The sequence below is a fragment of the Nematolebias whitei genome, chromosome 5 (assembly GCF_014905685.2).
Source record: "Nematolebias whitei isolate Nwh7 chromosome 5, NemWhi1, whole genome shotgun sequence".
Lineage (NCBI taxonomy): Eukaryota > Metazoa > Chordata > Actinopteri > Cyprinodontiformes > Rivulidae > Nematolebias > Nematolebias whitei.
Window position 1 is genome coordinate 8,164,713 of NC_056502.1, and position 18,544 is coordinate 8,183,256.

The 18,544-nt window shown below is 35.6% G+C and overlaps 1 protein-coding gene across 1 annotated transcript in view; it reads left to right on the forward strand.

The window, feature by feature from the left end:
• Nucleotides 1-18,544, forward strand: part of bmper (BMP binding endothelial regulator) — a 42,687-nt gene that overhangs the window by 14,348 nt on the left and 9,795 nt on the right. The window contains exons 3-9 of the mRNA XM_037676765.1: nucleotides 8,001-8,100; nucleotides 14,504-14,586; nucleotides 15,586-15,676; nucleotides 16,220-16,302; nucleotides 17,549-17,648; nucleotides 18,111-18,220; nucleotides 18,366-18,500. Of these exons, the coding sequence (XP_037532693.1) occupies nucleotides 8,001-8,100; nucleotides 14,504-14,586; nucleotides 15,586-15,676; nucleotides 16,220-16,302; nucleotides 17,549-17,648; nucleotides 18,111-18,220; nucleotides 18,366-18,500 (702 nt within the window). The remainder of the gene's footprint in view (nucleotides 1-8,000; nucleotides 8,101-14,503; nucleotides 14,587-15,585; nucleotides 15,677-16,219; nucleotides 16,303-17,548; nucleotides 17,649-18,110; nucleotides 18,221-18,365; nucleotides 18,501-18,544) is intronic.

Here is an 18,544-nt window from a genome sequence, read left to right on the forward strand (position 1 = left end):
AATGATTTTGGTTTAGATGTAAATAACCAAATATCAACATATAAAAATTAATAGTGCAGAAGATGTTGGTAACATTTGGACAGGAAAGCTTTTTTTACATGCAGCTTGAGACTAACAACGCTCATAACTAAAGAAAGGAAAAAGAGTGATGGATATGGTTATAAACAGAGAGAGATGAAGAGGAGGAAGAGGAGAAGAATCATTGATGGGTTTATCGCCTCCTAGTGGCAGATTAGTGACAAACAAAATGTTTTTAACCCTTCAGGTAAAGAAAAATCTTTGATTTATGTCATTAAATGGTTTATGAACTGAGAAGTTCAATCATTTTAAGGGCTGAATTATTTTAAATGTCACATGAAATATAGTTTAAAGCTTAATTTATAACAATAATTTGCTACGTTTGAAGTTTAACCTATTTTAACACAAAACCCAAATCTGTATTGAAATAGAGACAAGCTGACTCACTTCCTGTTTTTAAATCTTCTCTGAAAACACTCTTTTTTTTTTCCTCTTTGGCTTTTAACACAGCTTGAAATGTTGGTTTTACTGTTTTTAATTAATTTATTTTTATTGTGTTACTGTTTTCTGATTTTAAAAGTTCATTAATTTTACGGTTTCAATTGATTTAATATTTTTTTCTTGCTTTTCTATGTTTTCCGTTTACAGCACTTTGGCCAACAGCCTTGTTTTGAAAGTGCTTTAAAAATAAAGTTGTATTATTGTATTTTAAATTAATTGTTGTTTGATCGTAGGTAAGGGTTTGAGAAGCAAGATGCATTTATTACATTTATCTCCTCCTGAACAATCTAAACTTAGTATTTTTAACATTGTTCTTAAGTTAAATTATGTTCAGAACAGTTGTCTGTGGTTTTATTCATTCACCTTTATTTATGCAGGTTAGTCTCATTGAGTCACAAAGACTCGTTTACAAGATAGACCTGTTTTTAACAAAGAACACAGATGAGGTACAGACAACAACAGACATCATATAAAGGCATACAAAATGAAAAGTAAATAAAATAAGTCATAAATATGAAACAAAAATAGCTACATTGTAAAACTGTAAAATACAAAAATTAGCGTTGATTTTTGCATTGAACTTAGTTGTTTAAAATCCCTTAGAGAGGTCAAAGTGCACAACTTCAGATCTTTTTGCAAGGAATTCCAGGTTACAGAAGCAGAAGTAGGAGAAGGCCCTTTTGCCACATTCTGTCCGCACTGAGGGTGATGCTGCAGGTAATTATGTCCTGAGAGCGCACGCTGTAGCTGCACTGACAAAGTGACTTATAGGAGGAGATATATGCAGGCAGCAGACCAAGGATGCATCAGGAATGATCTGACCTAAATTACTTTTGTAGATTGTGAAGAGGGTGGGTTCTAAGACTGAGCCTTGTGGTACACCATTGTTGACGGTTAAATTGCTGGAAGATGTACCATTATGTTGAACACATTGCCTCCTATTTGAGAGGTAATTAGAGAACCAACCATAAATTAGAGAACCATTATAAATTATAGTGGGTTACAGTTTAGCAATGTTGTCATATAATTGGCCTTAGCCTTCATTTATCAAGTTAGTAATTGACTGAATTTAAAAATGTCTTCTATAAAATTATATACTGTTATAATTTGTGTCTTTGTGATGTCTGGTTTCAGCAACTTGTTCATCACAGTACAAAACCGAACTGTTCATACTGCCCAATGGGGAAAAACTAAAAAAAAAAAAAAGCATTTAGATGTGAAACGGGTCGGTATACAAAGTCTGTTTGTTGTAGAATAACTGGACTGTTATTGTTTCCACACCCACAGACTCATGAAGCCATTTTCATCCTTACTTTCTCTGTCTGACAACAACACGCACTCCGGTGCTTCATCCCTCGTCATGTTAGTGTGTGTTGTGGGGGGCGGGCGTCGCTCGCTGCATCAGACAGTCGTCCAGTCAAGCAGTCCTGGTGCCGCAGTGGTATGTCAAGTGTTTACAGGGCGAGGTGACCCAGAGTGACCGTTGACCCCCGACACAACAAGGGTAGCTGTCGAGTGGGTCCCATGTACTAATACTACTTTGTGCTAATGGATAACAGGATGGAGACCGAGGAGAATATGACCTTCCTGACATGTTGACCAAATTGTTTCCCAGAATTCAATCCAGAGTTTGAGCATTTGACCAGTTCAAATAGTAGTTTTTCATTGCAGCTGCCACATATTCAAACTTCATTAGGCTTTATCCGTATAAAACGGATCTACATGCAAAAACAAATAACTTCCTATGAAGCACAAGATTGTTCTGTTAGAATGTCAAAATACCAAAGATGTAGAAGCTGAACATTTCCTGAATGTTGCAGCCCACTGCATGATGACATCTGTCGCCAGATGCTTTTTTTTTTTTTTTTGTATCTTCAAGTATTTCATGAAGTGTTTCAGTTTTTTACAGTAATCTTATAACAGCAGCAGTGTACAGCGTCCCTAATCTAATCAGACTGAAACATGCGTTACGCTTACTGAAGGTCTGGAGAAGCACCTCATCAACAACTAATCATAAAATATTCTGCTTGTTTTTGCACTTACAATAGGCACCAGTTAGTAAATCTAGTTTTATGGGCTTGCTTCCTTTCCAGTGGTGCAATGGCTTCATAATGCTGTAGTAGACAAAAATCTGGAAAAAAAAAAAAAGAGATCTCCTGCTGTTTTTTTTTTTTTTTCCCTTCTCTTCCCGTCCTAAACACTTCCACGCAGACATGTACAGCAACTGCACTCACGTCGTTATGGCTGTTCAGTCATTTTTCACAGGCCTCATTCCACTCGTCCAAAACACCGAGTTCAATTTAGATTCGGTCGTTTTGTGTCTGTACCTGTCAGCAAGGTTTTTCAGCCTCCGTGGCTTTTGTGGTCCTTATCTGCAGATTCTCTGTGTGAGTTTTTATTCATCTTCACATCCATTTTCTGGTCCTCAAATCCGCCTGGATAAAATCCAGACTGCAGTTTATGTGGAAGAGCATCTTTATTCTTGTTTTCTTCTTGTTCGATAAAATCATTTGACGCATCTAATAATGTTCAATAGCTCATAAAAACTGCCTAAAGCTTCTTCATTTACAAACTTTAATTAGAGGACAATCCGTCTTTAAACGAATGTTCAACCTTTGAAAATCCCATTGTGCGCACTTCCATGTGATATTACGTGAAGTCACACTCAGAGTACGTGTTGTACCTGACTGAGTCATCAACGCATCATGTTTCAGGTCAGTATCTGTAAACTTTACTGAGCTGTTCTAACCATTGTTGTGTTTTAAATCAAGTTATGTTAGAAAGTTAAATCTGTTGTAGCTAAATGTTTGTACAAGAATTACTTTCTGTTAAATGTGTGAATGTTTATGAAGCATTCACACTGCGATCCATTTTTCTTCCGTATGTTTTTCGTCATTATTCTCGTTCCACAGATTTTGTTATTTCAACAAATCATAAATCAAAAACATTCAGCTCTTTCAGGACAGTCCTGCTCTAACTTTTGGTGTTAGTGCAACTTTAGCATTTTGAAACATTTAGCCTTTTCTGCCATTTTTTACTCATAGAAAATGAACTTATTTTAAATCCTTCAAATCTTTAGAACTGTTTACAACCTTTTACTGCTCCTTTCACATTTGGTTCTGCTTCAGCTTCTTTGTGCAAATGTAAACTTTTTTTCCAGCTACTTTCAGCTAATTTCAGCTGTTTTTTTCAGCTGTTTTGTCCTTTCACATTATTTCTGCTAACTGCGACATCATTGTGCTTCTTCTAACTTCTTTCTGCTAATTTCAGCTTGTTGTGCTCCTTTCAGCTTATTTCTGCAAGTTTCAGCTTTTTCCACTCTTTCAGCTACTGTTTAGCTGATTCATGCTAATTTTAACTTTATCTGCTAATTCCAAATTTATTTCACAAATTTCAACATTTTTCTGCATAACTCAGCAAAATTGTGCTCTTTCCACTTCATTCTGGTAACAAACTTCTTTCTGCTTTTTTTAGCTACTTTTCAGCTGATCTATTTTTGTTGTTGTTGCTAATTTCATCTTTTTTCCAAATAATTTCCACATTTTGTGCTCATTTCTGCTTCTTTCAGCCTAATTGTGCAAACACGTGTTCTTTCTGCTTTCTTGTGCTAATTTAAGCTTGCTTGACCTGTTCAGCTACTTTTTTTTATAGCATTTTCCAGCTGAATTCGGCTGTTTTCAGATAAATTCACGCTGTTTGTGGTCATTTCTGCTACTTTCAGCTCAATTAACTTGTTTCTGGTAATTTCAACTTTTTTTTAGACACGTAAATCCCATTGAGCCTCGAGGACTCATTTACAAGAGAGACCTGATTTCAACAAAGAAAGATGACAACGATGGACAACAGCGACAACAATAGACAAATATAAAAAGGCATACAGATTTATTTATTTTTTTTACAAATAGGATGGCAAAAATGTAACAAAAACAGCTAAACAGCTTGACAATTCCTTTCAGCTTAATTAGGCTAGTTTCACTAGTCTTTCCACTTCCACTAATGAAGTGGAAAGAGCACAATTTTGCCGAGTTATGCAGAAAAATGTTGAAATTTGTGAAATAAATTTGGAATTAGCAGATAAAGTTAAAATTAGCATGAATCAGCTAAACAGTTTTTAGTTTGTTAGTTTTCTACATTTGTCTTGGAATCTAGCTGTTTTTTTTTTTTGTTTGTTTTGCTACCTTTTCCTTTTAGCCATCCTATTTGTTTAAAAAAAAAAAAAAAAACTGTAGTATGTTTGTTTATAACTGTTTATTGTTGTTGCTGTTGTCCATTGTTGTCATCTTTCTTTGTTGAAATCAGGTCTCTCTTGTAAATGAGTCCTCGAGGCTCAATGGGATTTACCTGTATAAATAAAGGTTGATTGATTCAACTTTTTTTTGCTATTTTAGTTTCTATTAAGCTGTTTTTACACTAATTTTAGCTTGTCAGCTAAGTCCACATTTTTAGCTCATTTCAGCGCTTTCTGCTTCCTTCTGGTAGTTTAAGCTGCTTTCTACATTTCAACTACTATGCAGACATTTTTTTTGCTTATTTCAGCTTCTTCCTTTTTTAAGCTAATTTCCTATTTTTTGCTCTACTTTCTGCTTGTTTAAACCTATTTCACCAAGTATGTGTTCTTTGTGCTTTCTTCTGCTAATTTAGGCTTGTTCTTCCATTTCAGCTACATTTCAACATGTTTTTTTTTAAGCTAATTTCAGCTGGTTCTCAACAAGTTATTCTGCAGTAAGCGTTCTCACTGAATTTTAGCAGAAAATGCAATTTCTCTAGTTTTATAAAAATATTTCCTTTGCTTCAAGTCGAGATACTGTATTTTGGTAACTGTCAGACACGTGCACAGACAAAGACAAAAATATTATTGTGAACAAATAAAATAAAATAAAAAATTCGTCACTAGAATCTTTTTTAGGTTTATAAAGTTTTTCACGCTCTGGATGGTTTCCCAGCATGCCGTGTGTTAAATGACAAACTGTTTTAAAGTGCGAGTAGTGTTTGGAGTGATGGATCATCATCTCTGGCTTTATTCTTCTATTTTTTCCTTTTCTTCCTGTCATCACACTATTACACTTCATCTGTCCCTTCTTTCCATCTCGATTCGTCTCTTCCCTTTTTCTGTTGTGACATCATCTGACCTCGGTGTGGTTGGGGGTTTAGTTGGAGCTGCTGCTGCTGCTATATTAAACCACCCAGATTCATTTTCACTCTCGTTTGATCTGTCCTTGTTAGAGCCTCCTGCCGCAGGGCCACAGGACCTGCCAGCCTCCAACTTTATAAACCTTCACAGTTTGTAAAATAAAACGCACTCGGAGTGGGGATAAAATCACCAATAAAGGCTGGGTGTGAAAGCCGGGCGAATTAAACGAGGCAGACTCCGTCCAGTCCCACGGTGCCGTTCGCAGCGGTGACAGACACTGTGTGCAGTGTTTCTGAAAGTGACGAGCGGTTCGTTTGACTTGGTGTGAAAAGTCACAGCTGTGAAACTGAGTCACTTTTTATTTCTCGCGGTGCAAACTTTAAAACGGTGAAAGTAGATCTCTAAAGTTCTGCATTTAAAAACACAACAGTATTAGATAATTTGTAGTATTTTGACCGATACAGTATTTGCATCATGCACCACCACATATACAAATAATGTTTTTTTTGTTTCCGAACCTGTCCAACAATCACAGCAACTTGATTTGGTTTGATTGGTTTGTGTTTTAGAAAACAGGAATGAACCGAGGTGAAGCATATATATAAAAAAGTCAACTTCTCGTTAAACTACTTTTATTTAACACCAATCACTGCTTTGTTTCTTATAGAATTGATTATATACTGTAACTAAATACATTTTGTCTCCGTTTTAAAGACATAAAAACTGATCATTTTTACCTTTTTAAGTGATTAAATATAAACTAAAACATTAATTTGTGTTGCTGACACATGCATGAGCTTGATACTAAATATTTGGGTATCTTTATCGATTCACATCTTTTTTAAGCTCCATGTGGAAAACTTGGTAAAGAAACTGAAAGTTGAACTGTGTTTCCTTTTCAGAGATAGATCCTGTTTAACTCTGAGCTCTAGGAAACATCTTGTAACTGTGACTTTCCTTCCCTCCATTGATTACGGTGACATTATTTACATGAACGCTCCTACAAGCACCCTGCAGATGTTGGATGCTGTCTATCATGGTGCACTAAGATTCATAACTGGTTGTAACTACCGTACCCACCACTGCACCCAGTATTCACTGGTTAACTGGTCAACATTAACTTCACATACTCTCACTGGTACATTTTCATCTTTAAATCACTTCTTGGTCTGCTGCCTTCATACATCTCCTCCTACACGTCACTGTGTGAGTGCAGCTACAGCGTGCGCTCTCAGGACATTATTACCTGCAGTGTTCCCTGAGTGAGGACTGAACTTGGTAAAAGGGCCTTCTCCTACTCCGCTCCTGTTTTCTAGAATATCTTACAAAAAGATCTGAAGCTCTCAAACTTGACCTCTCTAAGGGATTTTAAACATCTGTTAAGTTCATATAAAAAAAACAACGCAGACTTGTTCCTGTTTTTAGCATTTTACATCGCTTTAAAATGTAGCTGTTTTTTTTCTCTTAGTTTTTATATAATTTATTTTGTTTACTTTTGCATTTGAAATGCTTTTTATATGATTGTCTATTGTTGTCTGTAGCTCATCTATGTTCTTTCTTTAAATCAGGTCTCTCTTGTGAACGAGTCCTCGTGACTCAATGGGACTAACATGTAGAAATAAAGGTTGAATGAATACACCACAAGTTTTATACTGCAGGTTGTTAAAGATGTAATTGTTAATAAACCTAATGCAGTTTTACCAAAGAAACGTTCATCTTAGTTCCTTTAAACTTTAATCCCCCATCCTTTTCGTCTGTAGAAAACTTTGAATGTTACCTGGAGAGCAAAGAGTAATGTACGACGTCAGGCTGTGAAAAGTGAAAAAGGATTTTCAAGGTAGACATAATATGATAGTTTCTTTAATAGGTTGTTCATATAAAAATATCTAATGTAGATCTTTGCTTTGCTCAGATAAAGACTGCAGAGTTGCTTCTGTTTGAGGTGGATTAAATAGAAAAATCACTTCTGGTGTTTATGAAAAGTTCAAGTCCTTCAGCTTTTCAACACTCTTTTTGGAAAAAAAAAAAATTGTGCCGATTCAGTAAGGCTTTTTCTCCTTCTAAACCTTTTATTTTTAATTGAACAAGTATTTTACAACTGTAAAACTAACAGTTACACTGATTTTGATGCTTTTTTTTTCATTATTCATCTGTAGTATTGTATTAATAATCTATAACTCATTCCCAGTTTTCTGCTCCAGCAACTTTAGAAATTATCACAGATAAATGTCCAAAGGGAAATGACTACAAATGCCAGTAAAAGGAAAATTGTGTTTAAATAAAAAGTCAGACAAACCATGTCTGTTTTTAAATGATATCACTGAGATCTTTTTCTTTTGTTCTCCTGCAGAGCGGGAAGGCAGACTGTAAACAGGAAAAATGTCCTCAGGTCCCCGATGACTGCGACCTGGTGGTGAAACAGACTGGAGCCTGCTGTGAGAGGTGTAAAGGTGAGACACACAGGCGGACATATTGACAGAGTCAGATGATACCTGCGTTAGCGTGATTTTACAGTACATAAAGAGTGACAATGATAAAAACCAGCCTTCGAAGCCGTACTGCAGGGCTGTGGTATCTGCAGCTGCACGGTGGACTGTTACAACAGCAAAACATAAAGATGTTAATCAGAGTCTTTAAGCGTGCACACACTCACGAAGCCTTGAGGGACTCCTTTATTGCATTGTGTCCAAACAGCCAGACCCTAACTACAACCTGTGGGAGTAAATCTACATTATTTACCTCACACACACACACACACACACAAACACACACACAGCAGCGGTGTGTGGAGACAGTTTGGCTGCTGAAGGGGTTCACCGTTCGGTTTACAAGCAACAGAAATACAGTTTCTTTTACGAGCCTGAAACTCCTCAGTATATCATCAGGCCTTATCATGAAGAAGCACATATTTGTTCAAACATCTGAGGTACCAATCTCTGCAAGAACAACAACATGCTCACCTACTGACTCATGGAACTTGCATATCTAAAATTTACTGATGCATTCTCTTTCTTTCCAGGTGCTTTTGCATTTCCCTCATATAAAAATATATATGTTTGTCTGTTCTGTTCATATATTCATTTTAACTGCTGTAAGAACTCTGTTAAAAACAACAGGCATCCATACGCAAGAGGATTAGGGCCATGGTGCAATAATTTTCCCCCCTTTAATTCTGAGATTAAAGTCATAAATCTGAGAAAAAAGTCAGAATTCTGACTTTAATCCCAGAATTCTGATTTAATCTCAGAAATCTGACTTTTTCCCCCCTCATAATTCTGATTGATTGATTGATTGATTGATTTTTATTGTCAATTCTGCATATGTACAGGACATACATAGAAATTGAAATTGCGACTAATTCTGACTTTAATCTCAGAATTCTGACTTTAATCTCAGACTTCTGACTTTTGTCTCAGATTTATGACTTTAGTCTCATAATTCTGACTATTTCCTCAGAATTAAAGGGAAGAAATTATTGCACCGTGGCCTTAGTCCTATTCCATACATCCAGTTGTGAACACTGATTTAATTATAATTTACATCATTTTTTGTCCGTTGGTGTTTATTACTTTTTCAAAAGTTTACTTTTTAACTTTATTTTACACCACTATTGTCTACTATGTGTGCACGAGTGTGTGGTTGTTGTTTTTTGTTTGTCTGTCAGTAAAATATCTCCTGAACCACTGAACAAATTGTAATGAAACTTCCAAAGTATCACGGTCGGTGATACAGGTCAGGCAGACACGGGTAGCATGAAGTAAAATAAAAACTGATTTATTAAATAAACGAAAGCAAAGTGCTGACATGGCAGCAGCAACTTAAAAAAAAACAGGAAGTGGAAAAAGACAAGGAGACTTGTAGGAATACAGGAAAGACCGGGACATCTGGCGGGTTGCCAGGCGTTATGAGCCGACAGAGAAATGATGATCAGGAGTGGTTTAAATAGAACGAAATGAAAGTGCCTGCAATGATTGTTGATTAGAAACAGGTGTTGGTGATAACTGAATGAACTGGTGAGGCTGACTGAGGGTGAGTGTGAGGACTCACACAGTGAGCACAGAGGGCTGAATAAAAACACAAGGGAAAACCACAACAGGACCAACATACAACAAATCATGAGAAGGAGAACACATTGAAGCACAGACATGACACAAAGTACACATTTACGACTGAATAACTTGCTGTCAACCACCCTGAAGTTGGCCAGCAGAGCTAATTCACCCTAAATAACACTTTACTGGCTGTATTTCCATCACTTTACAGATACTGAGCTCATAGTTTGTGTGGTAGTAGCTTATAGTGATCCTCAATACGGTTGTGTTGTTTATTATTTGTCATATGCAGGTTAACACAAGGTCAACTGTGCAATGAAAAGTTCAGGATGAGAAGAACCGATCTGACTCACTAATAAATAAATAAATACTAAAGCTTGCAAGGCACTGAACAGAAACATTCATATATAAAAATAATACTTTAACATTATTTATCTGAGGAGCAGACTGCTTTGAATTTAACTCCATCACAGAACTCTCATCTTGAGCAAGCATGAAGGTGACAGTGGAAAGGAAAAACTCCCTCATGAGGAAGAAACCTTTAGCAGAACCAGGCTCAGTAAGCAGTACTTACTGGGGAACACACAGCCAAACCTTATTCTGGGACTACTGGTTTGTTACCACAGAAACAGAGGAAAAATTACCCATGTGGGTTCTGAATAAACCCTGCACCAGTGAGGTCACAGCTTATACTTGTCAAAAACCTGTTTCCTACTGATTACTGATTTTATTACCCATTAGCTCCTGATTCATTCCTCTTTATTTTCTTTGGTAACTACCCATTAGTTCTTGATTAGTTCATCTTTGTTTACAAGGTAACTAACCAGTAGTCCCCTAATAAAGATTGGCTGTGTGTTCCCCAGTAAGTACTGCTTAACTACCCATTAGCTCCTGATTCATTCCTCTTTGGTTTCCATGTTAATTACCCATTAGTTCCTGATTAGTTATTTTTCGTTTCCCAAGTAACTAAGCAGTAGTTCCCTAATAAGGCTTGGCTGTGTTTCCCAGTAAGTACTGGTTAACTACCTATTAACTCATTTGCTCCTGATTCGTTCCTGAGGTGTTCTCTAGTAGTTAATCAACTTTTGTGCACCTTATTGTAAAGTGTTACCTAATACATAAACACATTCTGCTACCTACAATATTGCTATGTCAAAAATTGGGCTAAATGTGTTTCAGCATTCGTCAACTTGTATCTAAAGTCTTTCTAGACCTGTCAGATAAATTACCTGTGAATATTTGAGGTTTGCATTTTGTTTACTGTGGATTATTGTAAAGTATAGCAGCTTTTTAAAGGCTATATTAGCATCTCTCACTCTAATTTAAAGTCTTAATAAACCCAAAGCCTTCGTAAAATCAACTCTTTGTTGCAGGGCGTCTAAGCTGTTAAAACCATGCGACTTGTAAAAATAAAAATACACGCTCCTGCAGCTCCCACAGACTTTTTGTTTGCAGTTTAGCGGCGCGGCACTTCGTTAAAAAAGACGGAACATGTTCAGTCCAGAAAGTACCACATTAGCCAATTTTCTGTGCAGCTGACTCGTGGTCAGTTTAGAAGTCTCGTTGTGTCTTAGCTTTGGAGTCAACTATAAAACACTACTGTACTCCCTTTCTGGTGCACAATATTTTTTAGCATCTCTGATTTAAAGAAAAAAAAAATCCCCACTGTGGTCGTGCTGCTGTTTAATATACCGTATTATTTTACATTATTAGTGTTTAGTGTAAATCTTGAATACTGTTTCTTTTTATACTTTACATTTTTGCTATTTTGGGATGTAACTGGGACCTGAGTACACAATTTTGTTCCACCTCATGTACCACATGTGATGCAAATGACAATAAAGAACCTTGAACTTGAACTTTAACTTGGATCATGAAACACTGAGGTGCGGTTTTTAGGATAAACTCCAAATATGTAAATTTGGAATATATTTCCAAATATTGTATTTTCACTGTAACTGATACAAAAGCTAAAAACAACAGTATATGAGTATGATATAAAAATATGAGTAGTGAAGCTAATGTTCATTAAATTTTTTTAACAATATTTGTAAAATATTTGAGGTTGCACGTTTTTGCCATTGATATTTTTTCTGAGTCAAAGCCGAAACGTTTGGACACCACTAGTCTAAACTACTCAAAAACGTCTTTAATCTTTGTTTACAGCACAAAGAAAACTCCTAAACTGATTAAAAAAAAATAAAAAATCAATCAGATCCAAGAAAATATAGATCAGACATCAAATCTAGACACCTTGCGTCTGTCCGTGTTAGTGATTGTACGTGAACAGAACGAGTCTCTTTGAATCTTGTTGTAAAATAAATAAAATAAAATACTGAATGTGCACGGGACAGAGCACCAGACGGTTCGTTTCACAAAGAAGAAAGTAGATCAATGGCCGTGATCAGGTTTCATCGTATGGAAAGTTAAACATTGATCTGAGACCGCTTACTGTAAATGGCATGAAATAAAAAGGCTCTTTATTTAGCGTTTAGTGGTTGACGTTCAGCAGCTGTGGTTTACTGAGCAGCTGCTGCATCCAAATGTGTTTCTGGGTTCGAATGAACACAACTTCACTTTAAATGAAAAATCTTGCACTTTTAAAGCGTTGGACAACATCCGCCACTCTTTGCTAGAAAAGTGGTGGGCTCAGACTTTTATAAATATTCCTGGTACTGATCGTTTTACTTTCTGCAGCATTGTAGACGACGACGTCTTCTAGATATTTAAAAATTAGTTTTTTGCTTCTAGATTAACAACAGTTCTTTTCTTAGGGGATTTTAAATGACACAGTGGTGGAAAAGTCTTAACGTCTGAGTAAATAAATTGCTGACGATGTAACTGTGTTGATCCAGGTCATTGTAGAGTTACCGGTAAGAACATTAGCGTTAAAAACCCAAGTCGACTTGTGTTTTCACATCCGATCAACAGGTGAGAGACCGTGCTGAACGATGCTGGTGTCGTCTGGAAACACCTGTGTTGTGTCTGTCAGCTCAGACACAACACATGATCTAAAGAGGAAGAGCTCAGGAGTTATTGGGTGTAATGGTTTGGTGCAAAATGCACTTTTGTTTTCAGAGGCGGTGGAAACAAAATCAGTCGTAAAAAAAGTGTTGTGAACAGATTTTCAGTGTCTCTGTAACGCGTGTGAGCCTAGAAAGGATGATAATGGACCGGTCCTGCCCTGAAGACGACTTCATTCACCATTATTGTTTGATTTTTCACAATAAATGACCGTTTAGTATGTTTTTTTAAATAGCACTGTTCACCGAAAATAAAATAAAGTGTTTCACAACAAAATACAAAACTATATATACACGCACACTTTCATTCATTCACAGTTTAAAATAAATGTCACATGTTGACATAAAACAAAAGTTCTGAATGAAAAGGAGTAGTTTGAAGAAAAAAAATCTTGATCTGATCCTCTCAAATTATAAATGCTCTCCTTTAATAAATCTTTTTTTGCAAACGCATTGGTAACATGTATTTTAAACATTACTCGCAGAATATAATTGTCCACCAAGTCGTGCCATTTCATTAACTTTAAGTTACAGCACAATGGATTTGTTGGATCTCTGGAGCGTTTTCCACTTATAATTCTAACGGCTCTTTTTTGCAGAACAAAAATAGAATTTGTAGAAGATTTACAGGGATTCCCCCAAACTTCTACCCAATAGGTCAAATAGAGAATGATGAATGAATTCATCATTTAATGAGTCTTTTACTTTATATAATAATGCAAGTATCCTTCATATTTTTATCTTTAAATTATTGATATGTGGTTTCCAGTTTATATTTTCATAAAGAGTAACACTCAGAAATCTCTGTCACACATTAAAAACAGCACATAATTGTACGTAGGTATAAAAAGTAATTAAAAACTAGAAACAAAACAAATGAGTAATTTTGAAAAGCTTGCTTACTAAAAGCGTACCTTATTTAAAAATGGAGTTTTAAAATTGAATATTATATGAATTTAAACTTTAAAAACAATTATGTACTGCTGCACTGCTGTGGAGAAATGAATTGAAACTTGGTTCAGTTTTGTTTGGTGCACTGTACAGTTTTGAATGACTATAGTTTATATTGTTATATTCAAATTAGACGTTGGAGAATCGATCCAAATATTGATAAAACCAATGCCAGCATCGATATTGATCAATACCAATGTAATATTATCAATACTTAAGTTTTAGTTTCTATGAAACAAGAAGGAGATTTATTTTATTGTATTATAGTCTCCGAACGGTTTACATCCCAAAAAAGAATTTGCTTAAAAGACAAGTATTTTCTTTTTACCTATAAACTTGGCCCAAATTCTGTCCAGGATTTTAACTAATTAATAATTAAAAGGAAAATAAAAGCCACTAAAACGCCGTTATAAAAATCCATTCGGATTTGACAACGTGATGACGCATCCATCTTAGTTATTTAAAAGTTTCAGTATCTGATTTAATAACAATATTAACAATACTGATCCTGTTTTTACTTATTAGAACAATACCTAATTGTGCAGTATGGCTCACTTCCAACCAGAATCTTAACTAAAACACGTATCATTTGTGTCTCGTCTTCAAGATGTAACACGATATGTTCCAGTAGGCTGTAAACACAATGCCATTTCTCAGGAGCTCCACTTCTTCCATTAGATTACAGTTTACATTTTTACTGTGAATGAGTTTACAAACGACTCAAAAGACAAGGCGTCCTTAATTTGTTTGTGAACAATTTCTTTTCTCAAAGTCCTCTGTCTGCAAATACTTCAACTTATGCGTCTATATTTCCATCTCTCCTTTAGGCTGCTTGTTAGACGGACGATCGTACAACAGCTCAGTCTCCTGGACCACGTCCACCAAACCCTGCACAACCAGACGCTGCCAGGTGTGTATCTGAAGCAAAGCTAGCCTGGCTGCCAGCACGCAGGAAGTGAGATTATTATTTTTAGTTTTTAAAGGTCGGACCACAAAACAGAAAAAAATAATATTGCCTTTGAATATAATAAACAAAATACAATTTTGTTGTAGAAGAAGGACAGATGCAGAAGATAAAACAAGTGTGACGTAATGGAAAGATGGTTCAAATGTTATAAATAGAGACAAAGTCAGAGAAAACCACTGAAGTGAGAAGAAAATAAGGCACGAAAAGCATGAATGGGAAAAAAGAAGATAATCAATCAACCTTTATTTATACAGGTAAATCCCATTGAGCCTCGAGGACTCATTTACAAGAGAGACCTGATTTCAACAAAGAAAGAAAAATAAAGTGGCTGTAGAAAAAGATGGAGAAAATCTAGATGAATTAAAGAAAACTGTACTACTTTAGAATAATGCTCCCCTTATAGATGGCTAATAGTTTATAGATATGTTATTAATTCCTTTATAAACGCTTTATAAATCAATTGTTGCTTATGATCAATTAATCACGGGCAAGAAAGAGACAAAACTGGCCAGTTTCTTGCCAAATAATGATCCAAACCTGCCACCTATATATTTAATCTAGACTCTAATCTAATCTGCAATGTTTATTGTAACAACTCTAGATGAAGTATAGAGGTAAACAGATTTGGATCACTATTTGGCAAGAAACTGGTCAGTTTTGTCTCTTTCTTGCCCTTAATTAATGCATAATAAGCAGTTATTAATGGTTTATAAAGGGTTTATAGAGGAATTAATAATGTATCTGAAGTATTTTTGCGAATGACAATAAAGAATCTCTGACTCTGAGTTTATTAGCATCTATAAGGGGAGCCTTATTGCAAAATGGTACCAAAAATAACAATAACATCATGATCAAAAAAGGCAATAATAGGTAATCAAAAAAAAAAGAAAAGAAAAAAGTTTTATATGAGAAAGAGAATTATTTTGCTTTTTGTTGTGACAGGAAGGAGTGATCACTGAGGCGGAGGTGCAGTGTGTCATCCACTGCAAGAACCCAAAAATCCACCCCAAAAAGTGCTGCCCCACCTGTCCAGGTGAGTAGATTTTAATCTGAATCTTTGCTCTTTCCTGTCACAAATAGTAATAATCTCCAGATTATCTTCAATCAAACGTCAGTATAATAAGAAGCTTGAAATGTTTGTAATGGTTTTCGTTTCTCAAAGGGAGTAATTATTATTTATGTCTGTTAGTTATTCAAACCCAGTATTAGATTTTAACGTGACTCTTTGAACTTTAATGTTTGCATTTTATGATGTGAAAAGTCACCAAATATGACAAGATGTTTTAATATTGAGAACGTCACTAAACAAAAATTAGAAGGACTTTTTTTTTTGTTACAACTAAAATTACTAGTATTTTTGCAGAACATATAAAAATGTCATTAACCAGTTATATTGCTCTTGATCAGTGATAAAACTGTTATTTAGCAACGCTCGTAGTGTTTGGTACAAAGTCTTCGACATTTATCGGAGTCTGTTCAACAAAATGTTTTCACGAGCAGATTTGAAGCGCATTAGGAGAGTGACAATTTAACAAGGAGCTAAATTGGAATTAAATGTTGTTTTTATTTCCTGCAGGTTGTATATTTGAGGGTCATCTGTATAAAGAAAAGGAGGAGTTCAGTCCAGAAGCCCAGCCCTGCATCAAGTGCACGTGCACCGTGAGTACACAAGCCACAGCCATTCTCACCTCTGAGCAAGAACTCGTTAGCGTTGGAGTCTCCAGAGAGTCACAAATTGTTGGTTGGAACAACATCCTCTTCAGTATTTTGCTCCAATGTCCACCCCCACCACCACCTCCACCCCTTAGACAAACAAGCGCAACAAGTATGTCCATAAACACGCTGAAGCATTTATGTCTTGACACCTATTTAGGACGCCCTATAGGCTTTTAGCAAACTTATATACAAATGATCATAGTTTACTTTGTTGATTTTGTTATGCCACAGAAGTAAATAAAATGTTTGGATTGTTTTCAGTTATTACTAAAGTAAGGGATTGTAAATGAATTACAGCAACATCTAACCAGTTGTTTATTACCAGAGGAGTTAAATATTTAAATAAATCAAACTAGTTGGGTTAAACTAGGTAAGAAATATTACCGGTAGCTCAATTAAATAATGTAACATTTAACCATGACATATATCATACAAAGTAAAACTTAAGTATTGGAGTATCTTTGGAAGATCTGAAGCTTTTCAGGATTCTTCATGAAGGACCGCCAATTTCAGATGACTCAAACACTGTATCGATTAAAAAATAAAATAAAATAAATTGCACAAAATGTTCTTGTCTAAATTTAAATTGTATAATAAAAACAGTTACAGATTAGATACAGTTGTTTTTAGGAAGCAGAAAGGTTTAGTGCTGAACCTTTTTTGCTTGGAGTTCCACAGGGATTTGTGTTGAGATCTCTACTGTTTTCTGCATACTTACATTTATGTGACAAAATTTGATGCACAAACAACATCTCAATAATTAATTTTTTTTTTTTTTTGTAGAAAAGGTTGATGTACACCCTAGATCTGTCTGTACACATAAGAAAATAAAATAAGAACTGAAGTAATTATTCAGTGATAGAATTAGTTGCACAAGACTGGAAGCATAAAAAAAAACATTGTTTTGAAAGTTCTTGATCACTTGCTGTAAAGTCCACATAAAATAAATTATTGGTGAGACATTATCTTGTATTTTGCAAGTTCATTGTATTTTATGTTAGATTATGCACAAAAACTGAAAAAGTTTGGTGAAAAACCCCTAAACTAACTTTACATTGTAACTACCAGTAGTTTAGAAGTTAACTTGGGTATACGAAAGAGGTAACACGACTACCGGTATGTAATAAAGTTAATTTTTATTTCTTTGCATACGCTAACAGATATTGGTAATCATTTTTGGATGTTCCAGGGTGGTCGAACGCTCTGCATGAAGGAGGTGTGTCCTGTGCTGTCATGCCCCGCCCACCTCACCCACACCCCTCCTGGACAGTGCTGCCCCAGATGTGTCGGTAAAGACCAGTGACAGAAAACTGAACCTACACTTGTGTTGGACAACAGAAATATATTTTCAGTGTCTAACTTTGATAGTTTCCTGTTTCACATTTATGTTTTGTAGCCTCTGTGATGGAAATACATTATTTATTGCAGGATGCAGAGCAATGAATAATATATTTCCATCACAGCCTGCACTACATTACTGTTTCTCAAAAAGCATCTCTCTGATAATTTCAGTGATGCAACGTACAAAACCTCAACAATGACAACAACTGAGCATGGATATACTAATAAATATAGCATATTGTTTAAGATCAGAAGCACAACCAGGAAATGAGACATAGTCATTCTTCAAAATAAGAGTAGGCTTGTAAAACCTTGTTGGAAATGTTGAATATTTGAACAACTTTTGAAGCAGCTGCGTTTACTGGATATTTGTTCATGCTGTTTCTTGTCTGTGGTTGGTTCTCCATCAGGTCAGAGGAAGGTGTTTGATCTCTCTTTAGGAAGTTGTCTCTTCCACAGCGATGTTTATGAGAACGGCACTTCCTTCAAACTCAACAACTGTAGCACTTGCACCTGCAAGGTAATTTCCTGGACATAAAACCTTTAGACGTTAACACAGTTTTTTCCCCCCATTATTCATTATTAGGCAGAAATAACTTTGAATGTGAATATTATGTGTACAATTAAACCTAATTTATGATTTACTTGTTCTGTTTTTGTTTTAGGATTCAACGGTGGTGTGTAAGAAGCGGTGCTCACGTCCAGGTAGCTGTCAGGGCAGTCAATGCTGTGAGGAGTGTCTGTCGTATGTGAAGGTGGAGGAAGTGATGTACTGCAGGGTCCGGAACAAGATCTACAGGGTGAGGGATGGATGGATGGATGGATGGATGGATGGATGGATGGA